Genomic DNA, 24,387 nt, shown 5'->3' with positions numbered 1-24,387 from the left:
TGTGTGTGTGTGTGTGTGTGTGTGTGTGTGTGTGTGTGTGTGTGTGTATCATTTATTATGCAGCTAGTAAAACATGAATCTGTGGTGACTATCAGAGTTAAAACATAAAGTCTCTGCGATACACTTTTCTAGAAAGGGATTTCTTTAGGAGTGCAGTTTTCCCACGTGTGATTGTGAAGCATTTTGATCATTAAAATACAGGGGGCTTTGCATTATACCTTATTCTTAGAAATGAACAAAATGGAATCTTTTCATAAGTTGCCGCCTAAAGTTTGTACTTTATTATAGTTGTGTGGGGCTGTGACACATCTGTTCCTGTATAGTATTGCAGCCTCTATCCTATACAAGAATGGTTCAGAAGCATAATAATACAGATTGAATCCTTTTTGATAACACATACTAGAACATTTGGATAAATTTCTCTGTTTTCACAAAAGGTTTGAATGAAAAATGAAAAAGGTTAACTCAGTATACTGTAACTTCTTATGTATAAGTGTGTTTTAAGTTTAGAGATAGTTTTGTATAAAGATTTTGCAGATCTGACTGGAATATCTTTATAGTTAATATGTGGTTTATAGTCCCCAGTTGTAGGTCGTTCTCAAGGGCAGCAGCAGGAGAAGAAGCAGTTTGACCTGTTAAGTGATCTTGGCTCAGACATCTTTGCTGCTCCAGCTCCTCAGTCAACAGCTACAGCCAATTTTGCTAACTTTGCACATTTCAACAGTCATGCAGGTAAGTGTTTTTTCTCAACAACTTTTGCTGGGGAATGTATATAAAGCACCAAGAAACATTACTTCTTTATCACACTTTGAATATCAGTAAACATTTTTTGTTGAGAATGTTTCTGTCAGTTGTTGGCATGACCTGTTTTCGTGGAAAAATGGGGAAAGGGTACAATGTATATAACCTCGCTCTCTCGCCCAGGCTGGAGTGCAGTGGTGAGATCTCACTGCAACCTTTGTCTCCTGGGTTCAAAGGATTCTCCCACCTCAGCCTCCCAAGTATCTGGGATTACAAACATGCACCATAGCACCCACCAGTTTTGTACTTTTAGTAGAGATGGGGCTTCACCATGTTGGCCAGGCTGGTTTGGAACTCCTGACCTTAAGTGATCCTCCCACCTCAGCCTCCCAAAGTGCTTTTTTTTTTTTTTTTCTCTAAGATGGAGTCTCACACTCTCGCCCACACTGGAGTGCACTAGCGTGATCTTGGCTCACTGCAACCTCTGCTTCCTGGGTTCAGGCAATTCTCCTGCCTCAGCCTCCTGAGTAAGTGGGACCACACGTGCCTGCCACCACGCCTGGATGATTTTTGTGTTTTTAGTAGAGAGAGGGGGTTTCACCATGTTGACCAGGCTAGTCTTGAACCCCTGACCTCAGGTGATCCGCTTGCCTCGGCCTCCTAAAGTGCTGGGATTACAGACGTGAGCCACCGTGCCCAGCCCTAAAGATACTTTTTTGATAGAACACTTGTGGTCTTTGAGTGGCCTTTTCTTCCCTCCATATTCTGAGATTTAACATATTTGTTACAAACAGTTTAATGCACGTTACCAGAAATTGGGATTTATGGAGTTTTATTTTGTTAACAAATATGCAAACCTCACAGAGGTACCTAGGTATTATTTAAAAATTGATTATTGAAGTGTAGATTCGGTCACTTGTGTCTCTCCTTAATTGTGGTAGCAATAGTCTGATAGGGAAGTGGCATAATGTATTAAAAAGAACCTGGGCTTTGGAGTTGGGACAACCTGGGTTCAAATGCTGGCTTTCTTGCTTATTATCTATGTAACTTTGGGCAAATCACCTAACATTTCTAAATTTTTTATTCTATAAATTGTCTTTGTTAAGTGGCAAGGTTCAAATGAGATGATGCATTTAACTGGTTAGCATCTAAAAGGTACAATAAATATTCTCTTTTTTACACACCTTTTACATATATATGTACATATGTAGACACATATACACTTATGTATGTTTACCTATCGTGCATTTAAGAAAAACGATCATAGTTTATAGCAAGTTTTTATGCTGTTTTAATCTTTTGATCTTAGTTAAGATTCCCCAAATGGTTTAGATTCATTTCCCAACAGCTTGGTAGTTTCTTAACTCTTTATAGTTGCTGCTTTATGCTTTAACAGTGTAAAAGCATACATAGTATTTGTGTTGGAAATGTGTATGGAATCTATTTTGGATGCCAGTAAGCTGTGTTGTTGATATCATGGAAAGTTTACCCGTTTGCATTTTGAGTGATTACATAAGTATCAAACCAAATGTAGAACATTAATTTAGGAATTTAGTCATTTTGTAGTTTTATTTTGATAATTTGAAACTTTGCTTTATATTATTTTCTATAAGTTCAATTATGGACAAGAAAAATTCAAGACTATTTTTCTAAAAGATGTATTTCACAATTTTATGAGCATAGCAGAAACCATTGCTGAGAGAACTGTTTTTCTATTTGTATTTTAGAACTTATTTTGCCTTATTTTACTTACCTGTGAGATTGTGATGATTTTTCTTTTTCAATTTGATGACCTGACTTTTCGGATAATGATGACATAAAGCATATTATATGTAATCATACCCAAAATGTTCTGCTTGGTATAGTTTGAAAAATTGTAGAAAAACTTCTCTCCAGCCACATTTCTTTCTAGCAAGCAATAAGGGAACCTTTCGTTTTAAATATTAATAAAAACATTTTCTAAGGACATGGTTTAGAAGGAAATTGTGGTATAATTTTTTATGTCTCGTGTGTATTTGCTTTAAAAAGGAGTCTTAGGATGACATGGATTTCTTTTTTCAGGAAAAGTTATACTGAGGAGGATAAGAAATTGTGATTTTCTTTTGCTTAAGTTGTTGAGGTTGTGGTAGATTTTCCTTCTTCTGTATTAACTGAGCTGCAAAATCCCAGAAAACCTGGAGAACCTCTTTCAGAAATCCATTTCCCTTCTGACCAGATAAGAACCCCAACTCTCTTTTCCCACCTCTTGCTTTTGAATGCTGGTAAAAAGAGTTGGGGGGAAAACCAACAAGGAGTAAACCTTGTATAATTTATGAATATCTTCTGGTTTAATCTTTGTTTTAGGATTATTGAAATATAATGTAAAATTACTAAGTACCAAATTCTTTTGTAAATTTGCAACTTATTTCTTGTTCCCATTGTTTCTCTCTTTAAATGCAATTTGTGACTTTGACAGGTAATGTTGAATTTTTCTTTGTAGCTCTGTTAGCCAAAAATGGTTAGATAAATCACTGCAACTCTTCAGACTAACTTGTACCATGGTTGCACTATTACTTTCAACAACTCCCTTAAAATGCACTTTGAAAACAATCACCATCATTTAATTGTAGAATATGCAGTAAAGGAAAAGATACTTCTATTTTGATCAGATTGATAGAAAGTGGTTGATCTTAAATTAACTGTTTTGTGAAGAAAGAAGGTAATAGACACGTAGGCTAGCTGTAAGTCAGGTTGCATAAGAGGAGTTGTTTTTTTAGTCTAAAGTTCTTACTTAAAAATGACTGCTCAAATTATTTTTTTTTTTCGTTATTTGAGTTTTGGTTTGATTACAGGTGAATAAAATGTATATGCCTATTACAAGAAGAAACTACTGAATTACTCATTTATTTTTCCTTCTATACAGTTGATACCATCTTTTGACATTTTGCCTTGGAGTAGTCTCTAGGTATAAAAACTAGGTCATGGTTTAACTGAAATGATTTTTTCCAGAGCCTTTCCAAGCATTCAGAATCTTTATTTTTTCATATAAGGTTCACAAATAAAGTTATTGATTGCCAAGTTCTCATCCTGATATTCTTGTTAATTTTTCAAAAATACTAAATGAGAATGTTATCCTGAACAGTTTGCTATGACTGACAGAACCTTTAATGGCAAATGACAATTATTCAAATATGCCAGTCTGGTTGGTTAGCACTGTTTTGTAGGAAAACTTGTTCTTTTGTAGAAAGTTTAGTGACTTAAAAGCCAGAAGGCTTTACTCTTTATGTGAGCATTCAGGCTGCGGTATAGTATTTATGGATGTATGTTGCTGTGTGGGGTTCAGAAAAGTCATCCTTTACAGAAATATGAATGAAACTAGAAATAAAATTCACCTGCTGAATTTAGTAGTTATTTTGCCTGATGATAAACATCAATCATCACAAAACCTGTGCACTGTAAACTGTAATTGATTTTTGTCACACTCTGTACTGTAGGATCTAAACCCAACTGCCTTGCAACTCAGGTAACACAAATGAGTAGTATAATGCTCTATTTAAGGAACAGTGGTGCCCTTTTTAAAGGAGATGATCTAATCTGTTACCACATGGATATAGGGATTTAGGATTATGAGATATATTGATTTTTTTTTTTTTAATAAGAGAAGCTGGAAGTCTTTTTGTTTATTGTGAAATGCCCTCTTTAAATGTTGGGAATTGATGGGAAACAATGTAAAATACTGTATAGATGTAACAAAGCGTATCTGTCAGATAAATTTGCTGAGCGCTGCTAGTTTGCATCCTATGATCTCTCTCTTTGTCTTCCGGTCTCATGAATATCTGTTTCTCATTGAGGAGGAATGACAGCTATTAGCAAGACTCAGGCTCATTAATTTGGGATCTTAAGTTTCGTACTAAGTTGACTCCTTTGTACTTTTTGAAATACGATTAATTGAGAGTCAGTTTTACCATTGTGTTACATTCTCCTTAGCTTGGATTTCTTTATGCATAGAATGCTTGAGTGTCCAGATAGTAATTTTTCTAATACTGAATTTATTAGTGTTTAATTTCCAAAGTTGTGTTTTTCAAAATTTCATTCTGCAACATTTATAATCGAGTGTTGAAGATAGTGAATAGATCAGTACCTAGAAGTAAAAATGGATACAAGTACTACAAAGTCCTGTTTTACCATATTTAATAGGTATTCAATTAATGTTTGGGGCTCTGAATTATATGCTGTAATTTCTATACTAGTACATTGTTTCTTAAATTTTAATAAGTTTAAAATTGCAGGCTTCTAATAGAATGTGAATATCTTTAACTTATTTGGTGATCCTGTCCTTTTTTAAATTTTTGTATATGACCATGGTGACACATTTATAAACTTAAAAAGTTTTATTTATTAATTAAACCATCTTTGTATCATTTTAAATATTTCAGTTATTATTCAGATTCGCATAGTTGATTACCATTTGTACTCAGTGAATTTTCCAGAATATTTTCTACATCTTTGTCTGCTTTACTGTAACTCAGTACTCTGAAATAGTTTTCTTTGTTAATAGAGTCACTTTTCTGTCATATACAGAGTATTGTGTCCAAATTTGTCATTGCACAAAGTGTTTTTGGAAATCCCTGGTTACTCCTTAGTAAATTACTTGTAATTGGGTTAAATGCTGGTAGGATTTAAAATCTGATTTCTAAGCAAATTCTCTATTAAGTGAGTTTTGATATATAGAACTTATCATACAATTCTTAAGCTCATTTGTCACGTATTTTCATTTATAGTTTTCATATTCATTAACATATGTTGTTCCTTACCATTTACAGCTCAGAATTCTGCAAATGCAGATTTTGCAAACTTTGATGCATTTGGACAGTCTAGTGGTTCGAGTAATTTTGGAGGTTTCCCCACAGCAAGTCACTCTCCTTTTCAGCCCCAAACTACAGGTAGAGCTTCTCCAGCATTGTGCTTAAATGTTTACTATACAAAACAAAACTCTCTAAGTATAGTTTTGAAAAATCAGTCTAAACTTAAATATGTGTAATTATCTGACTTTAAAATGGTTCTATCTTAAAAAGCTCTGGGGAAACCTGAACTCTTTATTTTTTTCTATGTTCATTTGTTTTTCTGCATTAATTGGTGTATTGTCATTGTCTATTTGACAACATCCATTCTCCTTCTTTTCCTGCACATGAATCTTCCTTATGTCTACCATGCATAGAGGACAGAGTATTTCTCTCTCTCTCTTTCTTTCTTTTTTTTTTTTTTTTTTTTTTTTTGGTGGTCCTCCTGCCTTAGCATGGAATACAGACACATGCCACCACTCCCAGATAATTTTATTTCTTTTGGTGGTGACTGGGTCTCACGGTGTTGCTCAAGCTGGTCTTGAACTTCTGGCATCAAGCTGTCCTCCTGCCTTGGCCTCTCAGAGTGCTGGGATTACAGGTGTGAGCCACTGTGCTCAGCCAATGCTGTAAGTTTTTTAAGGTTCATAGAATCCATTGATTTAGGCTGACATTATACCTCTGAATAAAGGAAGCTAATTGCTTCCATAGAGCAAAAAATGTAAGTAATTTTCAGGGCAACAAGCTTGAGAAAAATTTTTAAATGCTTATTAGACAAGAGTAGATTAATGATCACTTAAGTCAAACTTGGAAATAGTTTTCTGTGCAGGAATTGGTCTTTAAACATTGAATACTCTTTCTATAAATTGTGCTGTTTTTGGAAATTCATTGAACCCTTATTTAGATCTTTGGCTGATTACTTTTCTTTCAACTTTTAACTCTGTGTATTGTCTTAAAGCCTTTTCTTTCAATTTTCTTTTTTTTTTTTTCTTTAACTTTCATCATTTACATAATTTCTGGCTGTCCAGCATTTAGAATGCTTTCATCTAGCTGCAGTTTTGGTGAATTTACTTCAGCTTTTCCTCTTCAGGCTACCCACAGTAAGTTCTGTTGTCAAGTAGGCATCTTATACTAATTTGTATATTTTTGCTATACTTCAAGGGTTTTTCCAATTGTAGATTGTTCATCTTTAGTAATAATCCTTCGTAAAGATATCTTCCAACTCTATTTATTAAACTCAGAGTTAGAGAACACAGTAGTAGACAAAGAGTTACTTGGTTTAATCATTAATAGTTTGAAATAATATTCTTTATACGAATTTTGAAAGTTGAGTATGTACTTTGTTTGCCAGCTCCTTGTAACAGGTCACAGTCTTTTACATACCAACATATATTACTTAGCTTTAATTGAAACTTAACTCCTGAAAGAAATTTTATCATTATATATTTGTTTTAGAATGTATATAAACCTGTTTGATAGAAAATGTTCATATTTTTTAATAGAGGTTCATGCATTCTGTTTTAAATTTATTACTTTAAGGTATAATTGTGCATATGTACTATTTTGATTGCTGAAACCAAAGATTAGAAATAAAGAACTAATATCCCAAAGGTGTAGGATCAAAAGCATAGAATGAAATCTACTGGTTTTAGTCTTTTGATAGTACTTTAAGGAGGTCTCTATAATAGAGAACAGACTTTAAAGATTTAACGGGATATACACAATAGTGGCCATTAGATGAACTGTGGTTTATAAAGTCAAAAATTGCTATAATGTATTATGTACTATAATTTTAATGCCTTGACCTGTATGGTAGGGCATGATTTTACAGTGAACATCATGATATTGTAGACACATTAAATTATTATGTGGAATTAAATGTAACTCTTCAAGTGAAGAAAGTGTAAATGTCAATGACCATCTTTTAAAAAATTCTAGATCACTGTAACACATTTTTACATGTTGTTAATCGCTATCCCTGGTATTTTTTTAAACTATGTCACCATGGAGTCACAAAAATTTGAAATTCTTCAAGTAAGATACTTTGCATCTTGTTTGCAGTCTGTTTAGGGAGAGCTAGTAAAAGGCTATAGCATATTTGGACTAGAAAGTAACTGAATCTTAAACCAGGTAGCATAGAGTTACCTCCCCATGAATTACATTTTTCATTGCATGGTAGGTAATAAACAGAAACATGTTATTTTACATGTTGCCAAGGCCTTTGAGAAATCTTTTACAAATTATAAAATGTCACTTGTAGTCAAAAGCCTTTGCCAGTCATTGATTTTAAGGTTGTGGGATTGCTTATAGGACATTTAATTTAGGAAGAAATGATCATACAGTCTACGAGAGAATATTAGGAAAAGCTTAGAAATTTCAAGTGCTCTGTTTATTCTGTTACAGGTGGAAGTGCTACATCAGTAAATGCTAATTTTGCTCATTTTGATAACTTCCCCAAATCCTCCAGTGCTGATTTTGGAACCTTCAATACTTCCCAGAGTCATCAAACAGCATCAGCTGTTAGTAAAGTTTCTACGAACAAAGCTGGTTTACAGACAGCAGACAAATATGCAGCACTTGCTAATTTAGACAATATCTTCAGTGCCGGGCAAGGTATCAAGCTTTAAAGAAAACAAATACAAATTTGTGTTAAACAGTGCTCTTAATTTGGTTGTATTTATTAAAATCTGGACATGTTATACTTTTCTCAGTTGTTGTATAGAAGTTTTGGCTACACTGTCATTTTAAGTAAAATGTTCACTTGGCCTCATGATCCATCCACTTCAGCCTCCCAAAGTGCTGGGATTAGAGGTGTGAACCTCTGCGCCTGGCCAGCCTGGCCAACTTGCCCAACACTAAAAAATACAAAAATTAGCTGGGCATGGTGGCAGGCGCCTATAATCCCAGCTACTCAGGAGGCTGAGGCAGGAGAATCGTTTGAACCCAGGACAGGGAAGTTGCAGTGAGCCGAGATCACACCACTGCATTCCAGCTTGGGTGACAAGGTGAGAGTCTGTCTCAAAAAAAAAAAAAAAAAAAAAAACTTCACTTGGCACATTTTGGACCTGAAAGATCAACCATAAAACTGAAGACAGAGAAGCTGATTTGTAAACTTTCAGTTTTAATAGTTGAGAAAAATTTTATTTTGTCGTAAAAGGCAGCTTTACTTTTCTTTGGCTATAAAGAGCCAAGGAACTCCATTGGCAGAGCTGAATGGGGGGTTATTTGGTGGTTTCTATAGTATATTTACTTTGAACGATTTTCTGTTAACATCTTGGTGGGTTTTTTTCTTTTTAAAAAAATTAATGAATTTTATAGTATATTCTTATATCCAGTTTTATCTTACCTAGTAGCCTCTAAAAATGCATATGGCAGTGGTGAATAGCAGGGGTGTGTTGCTAAATGGAATTCACCTTTCTGATATCTGGGCCTGTTTTTCTCTTCTCCAAAATGAGGGTAATTATAAGCATTGAACTCATGGAGTTGTGTTCTATAATTACTGCATGTAAATCATTTAAAATAGTGCCCGGCACATAGTAAGTGCTCAGAAAGTGTTTCCCATTATTAGCGACTAATTTTTTTCATGGAGAATGCTGGGGAAGTGATGTTATTGATAGGTTGTTCACATTAGGTCTAGCGTTATATGAATTTATATGTTCACTTGAACAAGATCCACCCATCTTGGAGAAGTTAATGTAGTAGCACTTGAGTTCTTTCTTAGGCATAATCTAGACTTTTTTTTTTTTTTTTTTTTTTTGGTGTAGTCTTAATTTTTGTTAAGAAACATATTCTGTCTTTACCACAGTGTTATGTGTAGCGACTAATCCTGTCCAGTATGGTCAGGTTATTTATTAGATTAAGGCTTTGGAGTCCTGCTTAGCTCTGATTCCATTTTAAGTTTACACATGTTTCATGGCAAATGTGGTTGATAAGTTGAAAGCATAACTTTTAAAGTTTTGGTGTAACTTGATTTTGTTCATTCCCAGGTGGTGATCAGGGAAGTGGCTTTGGGACCACAGGTAAAGCTCCTGTTGGTTCTGTGGTTTCAGTTCCCAGTCAGTCAAGTGCATCTTCAGACAAGTATGCAGCTCTGGCAGAACTAGACAGCGTTTTCAGTTCTGCAGCCACCTCCAGTAATGCGTATACTTCCACAAGTAATGCTAGCAGGTACCTCGTCTTAGCTAGCCCTCCTGCTTTGTGTATTTTTTTCCAGCTTTGAATAATCAATTTAAAAAATGACTGTTTCAAGGTATAATTTAAAAAATATTGAATATATTTGTAAATTTGAATTTGAATTTAATTAACTAATTAAAATATAATCCTTGAATAATTACAATAATTTTTTCTTTCCATCGAATCAGACATTTTTATTACGTTTTGTCCTTGAACACTAAAACATATTTGACAGCATGTACACATCTCAAAATGGACGGTTATTTGTAGATTATACTCAGAGAATCCATTTAGTAGTCAAAAAAATACTTTAAAAATACAGTTTTTAGTCATGAAAATTAAAACAGTGAAAGTACTGTATTACAGTAAATCCAGATTTTTAGAAGCGTTTGTACCAAAGCCCAAAATCAGTTCTATATCTCTTCAGTGTCATCCTCGTATTTATGAGTAAGCACATCTGCTACTATGTTCAGATATATCTGTTAGAATTCTTGGCAGCAGGAAGTCTTAACACATTTTAAGGACATGACACTTTTAAAAAAACTCTTCTAGTCTTACCTTTATTTAGGAGTTGTGGAAATAGCCTCAGAAATATAAGAGATTTACCTATAGCAATGTTTTATTCGTCTGTTTTCCATTCCTATGGATTGTATTTACTGCTTTTGTTATTCTAGTAGCTTATTTTCCTTTAACATCTTTTCTAGAGAAAAATGTTAGGATTATAACACTTCTGGAAACATAAAGTGTGGTAACATGCTTTGTATGTAATACATGATTTATTGATACTGCATTACAGTACATTAGGGACTCACAAAGTGTGGTCTATAGAATGTTTTAGGTACCTGAGACCCTTTAATGGGGTCTATGAGGCTAAAACTTTCTTAATAATAATTCTGAGAGATTGTTTACCTTTTTAGTAATTGACATTTGTATTGATGGTGCAAAAACAATGGCCGGTAAAACTTGCTGGAGTCTTAACATGAATATTAATTGAGATAGTGGCACCAAACTGTACTAGTCATTCTAATAGTCCTATTCCTCCCCACTACACATACAGTTTTACTTGTATTTTTGATTTTTTAAATGACTATTCTTAATGAAGCAGTAGCAGTTTATTTTATCATTACACTTAAATATGTCTTAATTTTCTTTGTGTTGATATTGATGCTGTGATACATGATATGTTCATTATTTTATGGCTACCCTGTAGATTGATTATCCTTACTTTCTCTCTTTTGTTTTCTTTTAAAAAAAAAAAACAAACAAAAAAATGAACTCTTTCAATATTTGTTCTCAGCAATGTTTTTGGAACAGTACCAGTGGGTGCTTCTGCACAGACACAGCCTGCTTCATCAAGTGTGCCTGCTCCATTTGGAGGTATGTGCTTTCGGTATATACACTGGTTTTTATGAAGAACCCAACTATCTATTGTGTAGCATTTTCTTAGGAATCAAAGCAATGATTTGTTATCAGAATCCTTGAGTTTTTGATCTTGATAAATATAATGAACAAATAATTTAAACCTTCAATACAAAATGTATTAGGATTTTATAGTGTATTTTATAATTTTTTAAAGCTACGCCTTCCACAAATCCATTTGTTGCTGCTGCTGGTCCTTCTGTGGCATCTTCTACAAATCCGTTTCAGACCAATGCCAGAGGAGCAACAGGTAAGAAAAAGAGACAGTCAGTCGAACAGTAAGCTTTGGGGAAGGTACTTATCAACAAAGACATCATGTGAAGAACATCAGAAAATGGGGCCTCTTTCTTAGTGAAGTGAATGGCAAATGGATAGAAGAATTTCTCCATAAAGATAAATTCTAGCTGAAAGTTTATAAAATCCTGGAATTTAACAGTTGAGAGGGACCTTAGAAATTATCTAGTGTCTACCCTTTCCAGTTAAAGCTTTCATTTTTCAGGTAGGGAAGGCCAGACATGGAGATGAGACTCCACAGAGAATTTATGACAGAGATGGGACTTGAACAGAGCAATTGAGACTTATTTAGTGGTCTGGTTTCAGAATTACTGGTGTTAACTCATGCGGTCTTAATGGAAGCATCTTACGAAAAGTTTTTATTTTCCTATGAGATGCATCAAATTACTTTATTTCATGAATTCTTAATAATTATGTCTTTTTCTAGTGAATCTCTCTTTCATGTGTTAACATTCTTTAAGTTGTGGGAACTTGATTTAGTTGTGGGTATTAATACTGGATATTTTTCTGTTGATAATTTTTCCCTTTAATTTCTCTTTATTTTCTCTGTTTTTTCTCTTTAATTCATACTGCAAACCAGTCACATCTTTCTTATGTTATACCTCTGATTTTGTCATATTACCTTAAACACCAGAGATATTTGCCATCATCTTGGAATATCAGCAGGTGCATGTGGTGTGGCTGGGTATTCATTAAATGCAGAGTTTGTATGCTTTGTTTTTGTGTATTTGCCACAATAATTTAGAACTAAAGCCTAAACTCCAGTTATGGCAACTGTTGATATTAAATCTTGAGAGATTAGGTACTTGTAACATTGTAATCAAATTAAACCATTAAGAATTACTAGTTTTTAGTAAATCTCTTTGTCATTAACAAGATTAAGAATCGCAATATTAGGAGTTTGAACCGTAACTATTTTCTTTTCACATAAATGTCTTCACTTATCCTTTGTTGGCAACTAGCATAATAGATGTTTGGTAAATATTTGAATTTCACACAAAATTTATCTTTTTAAAAATGGTTTGTTTTAATTCAAGTGTACCTGATGAATGATTGTTTTAAATTTTTATTGATAGAATTTCTTCAGGTGTGTGAGATGTGCAGTGTTTCTGTTTCTTAGTATACTGTTTTGATTTAGGGGACTGAGTTTGTAAAGTGTCTCATGATACAGTGGATTTTTGTGTATTGCCTCATTTAATCCACTCAGCTCTCATAGAACAAATATTTTAATTGTGTGACAGCTGAGGGAACAGGGCCAGAAAAGTTAATTGGATGTATTTTGAGAACAGCCAGCCAAACTTGTGTTTGAGTTCTGATTTATAGTTAGTTGTTGGTTGACCATAAGAAAGCCTTTTGAATTTTATTCTTTTAATGAATGGGGTAAGAATGATAGGAGGATGTTCAAACATTTATTGTGATAAATCTATTCACAAGATGCTATTATTTATAGATACTATAACCTCATTTAAGAACTGGTGAATGGAAGCTCAAATTATGCCTTGACTGAGCCTAATCATGTTGACCTAACGTTTCTGAGCCTTCCTGTTGTCCCTTTCTGTAGGATGTGAACAATATTCTCTTGCTGGCAGGTTTGTTGTGAAATTAGATGATGCAAATTTATCCTGTATGGTCCTTGCATTACAGCATATGCTCAGTAAATCAGACCTATTATTTTTCTTTCATGACTATACCTCTGAGTTGTTTCTATCATTAGAGTTAAGGGCTTTTTTTTTTTTTTTTTTTTTGCTTATTTTACTTAGAGTATGAAAGTATTATAAAAGTTGAAGTTCTTCATAGGCTATAAAATAACATGTTCAGATGATATAAGATAATTTTAGTACTAAGTAACAAAAAATTATTAGAAAGGTGAAACTACTGTGTCTGCAAATGTTTATTTCAAGGTAATACATTTTTCCCATTATAAGTCATTTTGAATTGATCACCTTTATTAGATTATTATTGAATTGACCAAACCACTTAAATATTAACTGCATGTTTCTATTGAAGCTGAAATACAAACAATACTTTGACAAATGCACTACGCTTAAGAATTTTTAGTGTTTTGTACCATCAAAATTAATATTATTTAAGAATTTTTTGTTGCCTTTAAGTATATTAACACTAGCCAAGCACAGTGCCTCATGCCTGTAATCTAGCAGTCTGGGAGGCTGAGGCAGGTGGATCATCTGAGGCCCGGAGTTTGAGAACAGCCGGCCAACCTGGTGAGACCCAGTCTCTACTAAAAATACAAAAATTAGCTAGGTGCGGTGGCATACGCCTCTAGTCCCAGCTACTCAGGAGACTGAGGCAGGAGAATCGCTTGAACTTGCAGTGAGCTAAGATTGTGCCACTGCACTCCAGCCTGGGAGACAGAATGAGACTCTGTCTCAAAAACAGACAAACTAATATATTAACACTGTGAAATTATATTTTGAGGCACCTTTGATCCTAGCACTTTGGGAAGCCAAGGCAGGTGGGTTGCTTGAAGCCCAGAAGTTCAAGACCACCCTGGGCAACATGGCAAAACCCTGTTTGTACAAAAAATACATGGTAGCAGGCACCTGTAGTCATAGCTACTCAGGAGGCTGAGGTGGGAGGATTACCTGAGCCTAGGAAGTTAAAGCTGCAGTGAGATGTAATTGTGCCACCGCATGCCAGCCTGGGTGACAGAGTGAGACTCTGTCTCAAAAAAAAAAAAAAAAAAATTGAGGAGGGGGGTATTGCATAATAGTTTTATGTGAAATTTGAAAAGCTGTATCTATATACTGTATATTTTTTAACAGATTATCACTCTGTCACCCAGGCTGGAGTGCAGTGGTGCAATCTTAGCTCACAGCAACCTCTACCTCACGGGTTTTAGCGATTCTCATGCCTCTGCCTCCTGAGTAGCTGGGATTACAGGTGTGTGCCACCACACCCAGCTGATTTTTGTATTTTTAGTAGAGGTGGAGTTTTGCCATGTTTGCTAGACTGGTCTTGAACTCCTGGCCTCAAGTGATCTGCCTGCCTCGGCCCTTGCACAGTGCTGGGATTACAGGTGTGAGCCACTGCACCGTGATCATTCTTAAAATAACATTTGAATAATCATTTTTTCTGGATTTATAAAACTTTGAGGCTTTAGCTTTTTTAAAAACCGTAATGTTACATATGAACTCTCATTAGGATGTTACCTATTATGGCCTAATTTTAGGATTCTGTGATATTTAGGATTCTTTTTTCTCCCCTAGAGCTCTTAAATCTAATTAATAGAGGTAAAATAATTTTTGAATAGTAGTAAATTTTTATAACTCTTAGATCTCTTCTTTGTCACTGAATGAATAGTCATTATTTCCTAGCAGTTTAATGAATGAATGGTTTCAAAAATGTTTTTTCCCCAAGGAAAGGAACTTACAGAAATGCAGAGCCTGTTGGATGGCATCTAACCCTCATATCTTTGTTTTATTACCTAGATGGAAATCGATTTGCTAAGATTTAATTAATTTGCCTTAAAGATTCGAAATTCAGTAATGGCTGATCTGATTTTAACACCCAGAATACTTCTGCACCAACACTATTTTTGTTCCAGTACAGTTGCCTCCATATTTATACTTTAGTTTCACATTGATGAAACATTCACAAATTAACATTATGTACTATTCCTTGTATCTAAATATTCATTAGGCTCACCTCACTTGCCTAGCATATTCCAAAAGTGAGGATTAATACAAAAAAGGGTTGGAGGTAGCTGACGAAAAGCGAAGAAAAAACCCTAAGTAGAAAATTACCTTGAGCTATGAAGGACATATTTTGTTTATAGCATTGGTGATTTACTCTCCCTGTGGTCTCTCATTCTCAGTTTGCTCTTAATAGTTGGACATCTCTAATATTTAATACTCTACAGTTGGTATTTTAAAAAGGTGCCAGAAGCGAAAATTACCAATTTGGTAATTAAAAAAAGAAAGGAAAGTTGTAAAAATTTACACAACAGAAAACTTGATAATGGAGAAAATAAGGGACTTGTATTCAGAATATATAAAGAACTCTTACAAGTAAATAAAAAGACAACCCAATTAAAAAGTGAACAAAATATTTGAATAGACATTTCTCCAAGAAGGGATACAGATGGTCAGTGAAAGAAAAGACAACGATGAACAATGTGAGGAGGGAGAGAAATTAGAAACCTCATATATTGCTTGTGGGAATATAAAATGGCACAGCCCCTTGGAAAACATTTTGGCAGTTCCTCAAAATGGTCATCAGAGTTAGCGTGTAACTTAGCAGTGCCACTATTAGGAGCATACCAAAGAGGAATGAAAACATACATCTGCACAAAAATTTGTACACAAATGTTCATAGCATCAATATTTATCATTGCTAAACAGTAGAAACAACTCAAATGTCCATCATCTGATGAAACCAAATGTTGAATAGTTATACAATGACAAATCATTTGATAATAAAAAGTGATGAAGCATCGGTACATGTTACAACATGATGAACCTTGAAAACATTCTGCTGAGCGAAAGAAACTGGTCACAAAAGGCCACACATTTGTGGTGCCATTTGTATGAAGTGTCCGGAAATGGAAAGAAAAAGTAGATGAATGATTGCCAGGGGCTGGGATTTTAGTAGTGGTGGGCAGTATGGGAAGTGACAGCTGATAGGTATGATATTTCTTTTGAGGGGGGATGAAAATATTCTAAAATTAGATTGTGATGATAGTTGTACAACCCTGAGAATATATTTTAAAAAATTGAACTCTATTACTTTAAGTGAATGAATTGTGTGTCGTATGTGAATTATATTTCCGAAAGTTTTATAAAGTCTAAAAAAGATTTATAGCAGTTCAGGACCAGAGCTTGTGGGGCATCTTGTTGCAGACTAAGGTATATTGATTAATATTGGCTAACAGTCACTGTTGTCTGAAAGTCAGTTTTTGCCAGTGTATTTTGTGAAACATGTCTCCTGTAATGTTGTTAGTAAAATTCTATGGAAAGAGTTCTGTGTCTAAATACATGTGGGAAATACTGGAATAAACACAGTTTAACCAATGTCATTAATGCAGGACTGCTCCGAGCCTGTAAAGTGCTTTAAGAAAGGAGATAACTATAAGGGTCACATTTATTTTTCACAGGCCCATCTCCCTCAATTAACCTTTTTTTGTATTTGGAACATAGTGATGCTTTTTTAAGTTTGCAAGAAAGTTACATTCATTCAGTATTTACTGCCCAACACTTTAATTCCTTGTTGCATTTGCTCTTCACAGCAGCTTGAAGTGTAGATACTAATATCTCTGGTCCTCTACCCCATTTGCAAATGAAGAAACAGAAGCTTATAAAATAAAGTAACATTATGCAGCTAGAAAATGACAGAACCACAACTCAGAACCATTCAATTTCTTAATCATTCTTATGCCAGTTTTAAAAGTATTCTAATTTTAAATGCGTGGAAATATATTTTAGAGACAGTCTTACTTCAGATTGTTAAAACAAACTAAAAAAGGTTCTAGTATTTAACAATCTAGGTTTACTTTCTATTAATTTATATGTAACCTGTTTATCTTCAAACATGCCAGGTGAGTAAGATCTATACAAGATCCGTTTTGCTTTTCTCTCACCTTTTCAGCCTTTATATTTTAACCTGAAAACACTGTTTACTTTTCTTATGAACTAGTATATTTAATAGTCTTTCCCTTGTAATACTTAATTAGTTCATTTGAGTTATTTGTGTATTTCTAGTTAATGTGCTGAGTTGTAAATAAAACAATCTAGCATTGTTCATGCGCTGTCTCCCAAGACTTGGTTTCAATCCCAAATGTAGATGCTGGATAATTTCAGATGATTCTATGAATAGCATATTTAGATGTAGCTTATGATGCCTACAAAGCGTTTTTTAATGACTATTAAAAAGTTGATGCTTATTTGTTTAAAAAATTGATTTCACCGGTTTCTTAATTTGTTATATATTATTGTAATCTCCCCTTTATTTCGAACAGTATAAGTATTACAGTGTCATGAATTAAAAGGCTTATTTTGTAAATGTGCTTTCGTTATGTATTATGCTACCCCCTTAACAACAGTATGCTGTAATTTTATAACTTTTAATGAAACAAATTTACTTTTATTTTAACAATAGTTATCCACAAGTTAATTGACATTGGTCTCTTTATGGCTTTCCATAAGGCCTTTCTGGAGCAATGCATTCTCAAGTGTTTCCTCACGCTCATTTTGGTAGGTGGCCACAATTAATATCTAGATTTGTGTGGCAATTTGTCTACCTGCTTGTGGAAGCTTCTGCTAGTGTTTTGGATCCCTGCATGTGGAATTAATTTTTTCCCGTGTTTTAAATGGAGTGGGCATGGATGTGTGGCTTTCAGATTACATTGTATTTAAAATTCCATGAAAATATTTTGTAGTGATTTATGTGTAAATGCTGAAAAGCATTACTGCTTACCTACATGGTCACATTAGAGTGTTAATAGCCGTTATGATTCTTTTTCTTGAGTTTGAATTCATGATACTTTGTCGCCTTTTTGATATAGCAAATCATTTTACTGCATTATTCCATGGAGCTTGGTTTTGCTTAACTGTATCCAAGTTTGCTTTTTAGTGCTCTCTTAAAGTGATTTGTCAAAGTTATGTCAATGCATTGTTGTCTGTTATGAAGCCTTCCCGTTACCCTTGCAGTGTGCTTATTATTCTTTAATTCACTTGCTTCCCAATGGCCTGTTTTTCCTTTTTTTCTCATCAATAATAAAAAAGTAATTTTCTTGATATTCTAATTAGGTTCACCAAGCAAAATTGCATTGTTATAAACATTGTGACTCCAGGGATTACGTTGGGCAACATCTATAACTTGTTTTTCAGCTTTTTAAAAATAAAAGACATTCTGTGTAACATTTTTAATGTTTAATTTCTGTGCATTAAATCAGTGATCTCATTGGTAAATTGGTTAAAATCAGTAAATTCAGTGAATTAGCATGTTACTTTGCATCATGCTAAGAATATTTCATTATGTAATTACTAGTAGTCTATATTTAAAGCAACATTATTGGCTGTTATTTCACTGAGACCCTTCCTAGAACATGTAGGTGGCGGTTCTGTTTTTAATATTCACCAGTAATAAATAACATACTGCCCTGTTATTGCATGTGTTTCTGTAATGTACTTTAGTTCCTAAATGATTAGTAAATAGGGAAATTATGGCAGCATTCCACATATGTAGCGGTTGATAACACACATTTCCCCCAATGTGGTAATAATACCTTGTCCACGAAGTAATAACCAGCTAGACATGACAAGGCAAGGAAGAGCATAGTAGCATTGAACACTATGGCCATTTATTCTACATTCTTTGTAAGAATGCATCTTTGTGGATTTCCCACTAACTTCGATAGCTCAGCTGCCCTAACCTTCCTTAAGTCTTCCAAAGCTGTCTTTATTTACCTTCCAGAAGAGGATGGGAGTCCATATGTGTATATATATCCATATAATTGATTTAATAGGAACATGTCCTTTAATTGTGTTAGTGTTGTTAATAGAATTTCGAATTTCTCTCTGTTTCTCTCTGGCTGTAGTTACAAAGCTTCATAGGTTCTGAGTGGTCTGCCTCTAACTAACCCTGTTTTTCCTATAAGTCCTATTCTTTTTAATGAACTATTTTTCAGTGGTTTTTAAATTTTTTTCCAGGAGCAGATATTACGTTATGGCAGATACTTCAGTAGATTAAATTTTGGCTGTTATTTTACTACATATAGCAAAACAAAACCAAAAACAAAAATGTATACTAGTATACATTCACTAGTATACATGTGAATTGTGTGAATTGCATGATGATGAGTCTTTAAAAAGACTACTGTTTAGACTTGAATTTATAATTTCAGAAATTTTCTTGGGATTTCAAATATCAGCTTTAGTAGTTTCATTCTGGTCATTGGGTTTTAGGAGAACAAAATTTCTACAGGTGATGTTAAAACAGTGTAGCACTAAAACTCATTGGTAACTGTTGGAATTTTGGAATTAACATTGCCTTTAATGTACATCCTAGTATTTTTCAAGGTAAATGATGTCTTTTTTACAATGTTGTGAGAAACTAAACATGTCCTGTTGTAACTGATCAGCCCTTCTCTTCTCCTGTCAGCGGCAACCTTTGGCACTGCATCCATGAGCATGCCCACGGGATTTGGCACTCCTGCTCCCTACAGTCTTCCTACCAGCTTTAGTGGCAGCTTCCAGCAGCCTGCCTTCCCAGCCCAAGCAGCTTTCCCTCAACAGACAGCTTTTTCTCAACAGCCCAATGGTAAGATCTAACATTTGGCAAGCTATAAGTTCATTTTATATATTCTTTTTATATCATAATGTGTGCTTGGGCAGAAAGACTTTTCTAATGAATGCTATAGTATTATCTACTGAGTATTTAACTATACAAAAATAAAAGCTTTTGGTAATTTGGACCTCAGAAAGCTAAGTGATTTTGTAACCTTTTGTGAGCAGGTTACAATTTATGGGAAATCAGTGACTATGTGAAGAGTGTCTCTTCATTCTCAGAGTTTCTAGAGCCTTTTTCTGATTAATTTGTCTTACATGTTCTAATATGCCTCTTGATTTTTAAAGGAGACTTCACAGACCTAAAATGTTTTTTTTTTCCTTTCATCACAAAAATGTGTACCTTTGTGTGTGTGAAAGAGACTACTTTACTAATTTGATAACTCTACTGTAGTTAGAGTTTGTTATTTGATTTTAGGAAGAGATGGGAAGATTCACTTGACCTTTTTTACCTATTTCTGTCATTTTCTCAAGTTTGAAGTGTATAGATTTGAAGATTCTTGAATCACAACTACATTTTTTTTTAAGGTAAATAGTTATTTAAAAATCTGAAATATAGACCATGGAAGAGCCATAAATAATAAAAGTATTTTCTACAAAATATTGTGATGTTTACATAGAAATCATTGCGTTGTCTGCACGCACGGCCTGTCCCAAGTAGTCACATGCTCATCTAGTAATGAAATCCTATGATTTTTTACTTACTGAGACAAGTTGGAATGAAAGAGCTGAATGAAAGTTCTCTTGGCCAGGTGTGGTAGCTCACGCCAGAAATCCCAGCACTTTGGGAGGCCAAGGCAAGTGGATCACTTGAACCCAAGAGATCGAGACCAGTCTGGGCAACATAATGAAATCCTGTCTCTACAAAAAATACAAAAATTAGCTGGGTGTGGTGGCATGTGGCTGTAGTTCCAGCTACTCGGGAGACTGAGGTGGAAGGATCACCTGAGCCCTGAAGGCTGAGGCTGCAGTGAGCCATGATCATGCCACTGGACTCCAGTCTGGGCAATAGAGTGAGATCCTGCCTCCAAAAAAGAGTTATTTTAAGACATGCTACTGTCAGTTTTTCTTTGGTATCTGAAAGAGCTTGAGGACTAACAACTTAACTTTGATACTTTATTTTTATTGCTCTGATAGGAATTTCTCTGAAAGTTATTACGAGGCTTTATAAGCATCAGATTGTCTCTTAAAGATATAGTTTATAATTGGTGGTTCTGTTTTAACAAGGTGCAGGTTTTGCAGCATTTGGACAAACAAAGCCAGTGGTAACCCCTTTTGGTCAAGTTGCAGCTGCTGGAGTATCTAGTAATCCTTTTATGGTAAGCAAAATTTAAAATAAAGTACTTTATAAGTTGTTAAATCATATTTTTAAATTAGGAATTTCAGGATGTTAATATTCCTAGATGGTATTTGGTATCCTGTTGCTGTGACATGATAAAATTGTCCAAATTGACTTGGAGCCATTATGTGTGATCCTTTTCTGACCTTTTAAAAAAAACTACTTGCAAATTAAAACATTGACAGTAGTTCAGCTGTTTTATAATATGAAACTTATTTGCCTTCTTGTCAAAATAACACTTTATCAGAGGCCCTAAGAATTGGTGAACATAAAAAAGAGGGTTTTTTTTGTTTGTTTTTTGTTTTTCTTCTTTGGGACGGGGTTTCGCTCTTGTTACCCAGGCTGGAGTGCAATGGCGCGATCTCGGCTCACCGCAGTCTCCGCCTCCTGGGTTCAGGCAATTCTCCTGCCTCAGCCTCCTGAGTAGCTGGGATTACAGGCAAGCGCCACCATGCCCAGCTAATTTTTTGTATTTTTAGTAGAGACGGAAGAGTCAGAAGTTTTGTTTGAATCTTTTCTAAGTGCTTTTTAAAACCATTCTAATATTCTTCCTAGAATCTGTTACAAGAACTCTGTGAAATAATGGTTATGAAAGACATAGCACAGTTCCTGACACATAATAGTTTTGTATAGCATATTGCCAGTTGTCATATTGCCAATAACAAATAAACGTTATTGCCAATAATTAAAAAAAATTCTTAACCAAAATGTCTAATTAAATAAAATTAAATTTAGTGTAATGTTTTTATATTCTGTACCTGTACCACTTTTATCTCTTTGTTTGTCTTATGTTTTCCTTTAGACTGGTGCACCAACAGGACAATTTCCAACAGGAAGCTCATCAACCAATCCTTTCTTATAGCCTTATATAGACAATTTACTGGAACGAACTTTTATGTGGTTACATTACATCTCTCCACCTCTTGCACTGTTGTCTTGTTTCACTGATCTTAGCTTTAAACACAAGAGAAGTCTTTAAAAAGCCTGCATTGTGTATTAAACACCAGGTGATATGTGCAAAACCGAGGGCTCCAGTAACACCTTTTAACCTGTGAATTGGCAGAAAAGGGTAGCGGTATCATGTATATTAAAATTGGCTAATATTAAGTTATTGCAGATACCACATTCATTATGCTGCAGTACTGTACATATTTTTCTTAGAAATTAGCTATTTGTGCATATCAGTATTTGTAACTTTAACACATTGTTATGTGAGAAATGTTACTGGGGAAATAGATCAGCCACTTTTTAAGGTGCTGTCATATATCTTGGAATGAATGACCTAAAATCATTTTAACCATTGCTACTGGAAAGTTACAGAGTCAAAATTGGAAGGTTTTATTCATTCTTGAATTTTTCCTTTCTAAAGAGCTCTTCTATTTATACATGCCTAAATTCTTTTAAAATGTAGAGGGATACCTGTCTGCGTAATAAAGCTGATCATGTTTTGCTACAGTTTGCAGGTGAAAAAAATAAATATTATAAAATATGCTATTGTTTTTGTGTTCTTGCTGCAATGCCTTTACCAAAGTGGCCTTAAATATGAGTAGTGAATTGAGAACATCTTGAATTCTTAAAAGACTTCTTAGTGACTTTTTATAAAAAGGCCATGTAGAAAATTTATTAAAACTATGACTGCTACATTCAGGAATATGTCAGTGGTAAAGCATTTAAATGTAGCTTGTCAGATTATCCATAATCCTTCTAATTTCTTTGCAGCTTATTAATTTTGTGAAATTTGTATATATGAAGAATTTGCATGTATGTGTATTTACAAATTTTTCTAAGTATCTTTAATTCTCAGACTGCAAAAGGCCTATTTTAACTATTGATTTTTTAAAAAACAATATTGTCTTTGAATGTATTGGAAGTAGACATGCATTAACTGTGACATTATTGCACCTCAGTTTTCTTCTTTTTTTGGGCAAACGATATTATATCTAGGATATTTGTTTATGTTTGTTTTTTAGGGGAAAGAAACTGGAACTCAGTGTTACCTTGAAGTTATGGGATACTTTGTTTAAAAAGGCAAAGATACTAAGTTTAGTATGCAACTCAGAAACTTGGAGTAGTTTTTTTAAGAATGCCTCTGAGCAACCCATATAAATCACAGAGTCTGTGTGTTAGAGCTTATGCATTTGTTTTTATGAGAGATTTTAATAAACTTGATTATTTGCTTGTCCAGACTGTAGCATATTAGCAGTTTAGAAGGGATGGCTTGCAAGGAAGGCAACTGGGAAAAAAAACTCTGAGGAGCATACACTGTCCAAGGCCATTAGTGTAAGAACCACTAGCCAGCCTAGAGGACATCACTATACTACATCATCTGATGATTGGTCTTTACTGTGCCTCTAGGTAATCAAGGTAATGAAGGTGAAATTGCATACACAGATATGTGGTACATGTTTTAAAAGTTTTATCTTGAATTGATTAAAACTTTTTAAAAAGCTTTGGTATTCAAAGAGGTAAACGTCAATTTCCTCAAACATTTTATTCATGTTGAATGCCTTTTGCAATGATGACTGAGTTGTTATCATAGTATTTTAAAATCTGTATGGTGTTTTAGACTTGTTAAAACATTGCTGTCCAGTGTACATCTAGCTGAAAGTGTGGTTTATCTGAACCGTTTTAATAAGCAAGATGTCTGGGAAATCTCTGCCCCTTTTCTGAGCAGTATGCCTTTTCTTTTAGAATTAAATGAATGCTTCACAGGTCCAGGTGTGTGTCGAAGTAGACTTGAAATGTCTCTACATTTTGGGGGACTTCCTCAGCCCTTTTTATTGAGGGAAACAATATTTGAATTTCTGTTTTAGATTGTATCGGGTCCCAGTTGATTCATGTGTACCAAGTTATACTACCTAATTATAGCCATTACCCAAATAACCTACCAGGCTTTCCTTCTGAGTAGTAAATTAAAACAGTTGTTATCAACATAATTTTAAAGACTATTTCTTTTTCTGGGTAACTATTAAAGTTTGTAATTAAATGGGAGCTCCTACTCACTTTAAATTAGTGCTTATAAAATAGAAATGTTTAGCTTAAGAAGAGACTCAAGCTGGGTATGGTGGTGCAGAGCCTGTAGTCCTAGCTACCCTGGAGGTGAGGTGGGAACATCACTCGAGCCCAAGATTTGGAGGCTGCAGTGAGCTGTGATCATTCCACTGCACACTAGCCTGGGTGATCAAGTGAGATCCTATCTCAAAAGAATTAAAAAAAATAAAAAGAGAGAGGTAGCTTTAAAGTACTAAAAGTATTAAAATAGTTTTTCTTATATTTAGTTTATTATTAAAGAAAATTA

General features: G+C 34.2%; 1 protein-coding gene and 1 long non-coding RNA gene across 11 annotated transcripts in view; both read left to right on the top strand.

The window, feature by feature from the left end:
- The window catches only part of AGFG1 (ArfGAP with FG repeats 1), a 67,300-nt gene extending 43,275 nt beyond the window's left edge, over positions 1 to 24,025 (top strand). Inside the window, exons 5-15 of one of the 10 annotated variants that reach the window (XM_032278007.1) lie at positions 579 to 732; positions 5,544 to 5,663; positions 6,590 to 6,661; positions 7,965 to 8,174; positions 9,548 to 9,728; positions 11,032 to 11,111; positions 11,311 to 11,403; positions 17,609 to 17,656; positions 19,566 to 19,724; positions 20,978 to 21,069; positions 21,892 to 24,025. In XM_032278007.1, coding sequence (XP_032133898.1) covers positions 579 to 732; positions 5,544 to 5,663; positions 6,590 to 6,661; positions 7,965 to 8,174; positions 9,548 to 9,728; positions 11,032 to 11,111; positions 11,311 to 11,403; positions 17,609 to 17,656; positions 19,566 to 19,724; positions 20,978 to 21,069; positions 21,892 to 21,951 — 1,269 coding nt within the window. In that variant the 3' untranslated portion in view covers positions 21,952 to 24,025. The remainder of the gene's footprint in view (positions 1 to 578; positions 733 to 5,543; positions 5,664 to 6,589; positions 6,662 to 7,964; positions 8,175 to 9,547; positions 9,729 to 11,031; positions 11,112 to 11,310; positions 11,404 to 17,608; positions 17,657 to 19,565; positions 19,725 to 20,977; positions 21,070 to 21,891) is intronic. The other 9 variants (XM_032278008.1, XM_032278012.1, XM_032278011.1 and 6 more) reach the window with 9 other exon arrangements.
- Positions 21,076 to 21,776, top strand: LOC116551705. Its single transcript, XR_004269047.1, has 2 exons — positions 21,076 to 21,369; positions 21,574 to 21,776. It is a non-coding gene; the product is annotated as an uncharacterized LOC116551705 (long non-coding RNA).
- Positions 24,026 to 24,387: the final 362 nt, after the last annotated feature.

The sequence above is a fragment of the Sapajus apella genome, unplaced genomic scaffold (genome assembly GCF_009761245.1).
Source record: "Sapajus apella isolate SASKATOON/1434 unplaced genomic scaffold, GSC_monkey_1.0 scaffold10, whole genome shotgun sequence".
Lineage (NCBI taxonomy): Eukaryota > Metazoa > Chordata > Mammalia > Primates > Cebidae > Sapajus > Sapajus apella.
Note: the sequence above shows the minus strand (reverse complement) of the source record. Positions and strands in the feature narration are given on the sequence as shown.